At 35.0% G+C, this 3,700-nt stretch overlaps 1 protein-coding gene across 1 annotated transcript; it reads right to left on the reverse strand.

The window, feature by feature from the left end:
- Window positions 1–328: 328 nt before the first annotated feature.
- On the reverse strand, window positions 329–3,140 carry LOC129910885 (ribonucleoside-diphosphate reductase large subunit). Its single transcript, XM_055988474.1, has 2 exons — window positions 3,028–3,140; window positions 329–2,957 (listed from the first exon to the last, which is right to left on the reverse strand). Exon 2 carries the CDS (start codon window positions 2,949–2,951, stop codon window positions 495–497), a length of 2,457 nt encoding a protein of 818 aa, XP_055844449.1. The 5' UTR covers window positions 2,952–2,957; window positions 3,028–3,140; the 3' UTR covers window positions 329–494.
- Window positions 3,141–3,700: the final 560 nt, after the last annotated feature.

The raw sequence follows: 3,700 nt of genomic DNA on the forward strand, positions 1-3,700 counted from the left end.
AGAGCCATTCTCCCGAACATTTCCCCGAGAGTTTTCATTCAGAATTGGGCTGAATATATTTAAATTCGACCTCCAGAAAATTACTCAAAACACTTAACTATCAACTTAAGTGGTTTGGTTCTGAAAAGCAAAAATAATCTTGATTCTAATGAGATCGGACAGCTCTGATCCAATTGTTACCTTTGCCGGAGCCAAATTACAAGCTAAATTAACCAACGAAATGATAAATATGTTTAACTTTACCCGTTAACATATTTTGAGAAAATAATTCCACAATCCAAAACTTGTAGTTGATTAAATTTTTCAAAAGAAAAAAAAAAAAAAGAAATACTTTTGGGAATAATATTATTATTATCTAAAAATTTCGAAACATAGTTACAATACTTTGATACATCGCCAATTCAATTAGCTCTCATTAATATAATATAAAATAATTATTAGAAAAAAAAGATTACAAATATAAAAAAAGAAAACACTAAACAAACAAAAAAAACTTAAGATCCGCAACTCATACAAGCATCTTTATTCTCCAACGAACATACCATCTCAGCTATCCTTCTTTCCCTTTCCGCTTTCTCAGGTGATGTAGGATTAGATGTTTGTCCATTTTGCTCCTTAACAGGAGTCGATTGAGATGAACCACCATTTTGTGTTACAGCTCCAGCCAATCTAGTCTTATCAACAGTAAATTGAATAGCATGTGCAGCTGGTTTTGTCCGCAAATAATACATTCCCGTCTTTAAACCAGCCTTCCAACCAAAGAAATGAATTGAAGTTAATTTTCCATAATTTGGCTCAGCCACATGAATATTAAATGATTGACTTTGATCTATGAATGCTCCACGATCTGCTGCCATTTTAATCGATGATCGGACTGAAATTTCCCATACAGTTTTATAAAGCTCACGAAGTTCCACTGGAATTCTTTCAATATGTTGAATTGATCCACGACTTGCAATTATTTCATTCTTCATATCATCATCCCACAAGTCTAATTCGGTTAAATCTTTCAACAAATGTTGATTAACAATTTGGAATTCACCAGACAAAACTCGTCGATTGTATATATTCGATGTGTATGGTTCAAACGACTCATTATTGCCCAAAATCTGTGCAGTCGATGCAGTTGGCATTGGAGCAACCAACAAAGAATTACGTACACCATGTTTGGCAATTTTCTCCTTAAGAACAGCCCAATCCCATAAATCAGTAGGAGTCTTATCCCACATGTCATATTGCAGAATTCCCTTACTAACTGGACTACCCTCATAAGTCTCATAAGGACCTTCTTTCTCAGCTAGCTCACAACTTGCTTCTAGCGCTCCATAGTATATAGTTTCAAATATCTGTTGATTAAGTAATTGTGCTCCTTCACTTTCAAATGGATGCCTCATAATAATCAATGCATCAGCAAATCCTTGTACACCAATTCCAATTGGCCTATGACGCATATTGGATTTCTTTGCCTCCGGAACTGGATAAAAGTTCACATCAATAATTTTATTAAGATTCTTTGTAACAGTCTTTGTAACTTCTTTAAGCTTTTGGAAATCATATTTCTTTTGTGGAGTTACAAAAGCATTCAATGCAATCGAGGCCAAATTACATACAGCAATTTCATCGGGAGCTGAATATTCAACAATTTCTGTACAAAGATTACTACATTTAATAGTTCCAATATTTTGTTGATTCGATTTGCGATTGCAAGCATCTTTATAGAGCATGTAAGGAGTTCCAGTCTCAACTTGAGATTCAATTATTGCAAACCATAAAGTTTGAGCTTTAATTGTTCGATTGGCACGACCTTCTTTCTCATAACGAGTATAAAGCTCTTCGAATTTTTCACCCCAAACATCATGCAACCCTGGGCATTTATGTGGACACATTAATGACCAATCTCCATCGGCTTCTACACGCTTCATAAAGAGATCTGGGATCCACAAAGCATAGAAAAGGTCTCGAGCACGAGTCTCTTCCTTTCCAGTGTTCTTTTTCAAATCCAAAAATTCGAAGATGTCTGAATGCCATGGTTCGAGATAGATAGCGAATGCTCCAGGCCGTTTGCCACCACCTTGGTCGACATAACGGGCAACATTATTAAAGACTCTCAACATGGGAACAAGCCCATTTGAGGTTCCATTTGTGCCCGCGATTCCAGTGCCTTTAGCTCGAATGCAATGGACATTAAGACCAATGCCTCCTGCGGATTTGGAGATCATGGCACATTGCTCGACTGATTTAAAGATACCTTCAATCGAGTCGGAGACCATACTCAAGAGGAAACAAGATGACAATTGTGGTCGCCTCGTGGCAGCGGCAAACAAAGTCGGCGAAGCATGAGTAAAGTATCGCTCCGAGAGCAAATTATAAGTTTCAATGGCGGCATCGATATCTTCGCCATGAATTCCAACAGCAACACGCATTAACATGTGCTGTGGACGTTCGGCAATCTTGCCATTAATCTTTAACAAATAAGATCTCTCCAAAGTCTTAAAACCAAAATAATTATAACCAAAATCTCGATCATAAATTATTGCCGAATTTAATCGAGCAGCATTATCCATTACAACTTTGTAATGAAAATCAGAAATTATGGGTGACTTTTCACCGGTAGCCGAATCAATCATATTATAAAGATCACTTATAACCTCTGAGAATGCTTTCTTTGTTTCTTTGTGTAAATTTGAAACAACAATGCGTGCCGCCAAAATTGCATAGTCAGCATGGTTGGTGGTTAAACTGGCTGCAGTTTCAGCAGCCAAATTATCTAATTCTTGAGTGGTTACTCCGGAGTAGAGGCCACTTATAACTTTGAATGTTATTGCAACGGGATCGACGAAATCCATATTTAAACCATAGCATAACTTTTGAATGCGTGATGTGATTTTGTCGAAGTGGATTTCTTCTTTGCGACCATCTCGCTTGAAGACGTACATTTTTTCGGCTTTCATTGTGAACTATTAAATAGGGATTTGTAAATATTTCATTTTATATGAAATAAATAAATAATAAAATATTGTGAAATACCTTTTTTTATAACAAAAATTAAAATAAAAAGATAACTGGTACTGGTTTGGATGGATAATGATGAAAAAACTACACACTTTGGCGGGATTTGAAATTTTTTGGCAGTTTTCAAAAGTGACACAAGGAAGTGATGCCAAAATTGTTTATTTTTGCGGAAAGCTAATTTGAAAAATAAGCAGGGTTGTTATATTAAATAAAGTTATGGCAAACATTTTCAAAATATTTAACAATTGAATCCGTTTATTTTGGAAACGAGATAAGTCCATATTATTACATTTTTTGAGCCAAGAAATTAAATAGAATACTTGGTTTTGTGTAAAAGATCATTTAAAACGGTGTTTAATTAATTATAAAAAAAGATTTTATTTTGTTTACACTTTTTATGAAATTCCTTAAAAATAAAACTGAACGAAAATGAAATGGGACCACATTGCAGCCAACAGCTTTCCAATACAAAAAGAATTATCAAAATTGGTTCACTCAGTCCAAAGTTATGAGGTAACAAACACAAAAAAAAAAAACAGACGAATTGAATACCTCCTCCTTTTTGGAAGTCGGTAAAAAAGCTTTAATATTAGAGTTACTTTTACCATAAGAGCAAGTACGTGCGACCCTAGCCGTTTATTTTATTTTTCTTACATCGGAGGCGGACCAAAGTCTCGAAAGACGTTAT

This window comes from Episyrphus balteatus, chromosome 2 (assembly GCF_945859705.1).
Source record: "Episyrphus balteatus chromosome 2, idEpiBalt1.1, whole genome shotgun sequence".
NCBI classification, from domain to species: Eukaryota; Metazoa; Arthropoda; class Insecta; order Diptera; family Syrphidae; genus Episyrphus; species Episyrphus balteatus.

Excerpts from the sequence above, each read along its gene's own strand:
- LOC129910885 (XM_055988474.1), bottom strand. The coding sequence starts at position 2,951 with ATGAAAGCCGAAAAAATGTACGTCTTCAAGCGAGATGGTCGCAAAGAA.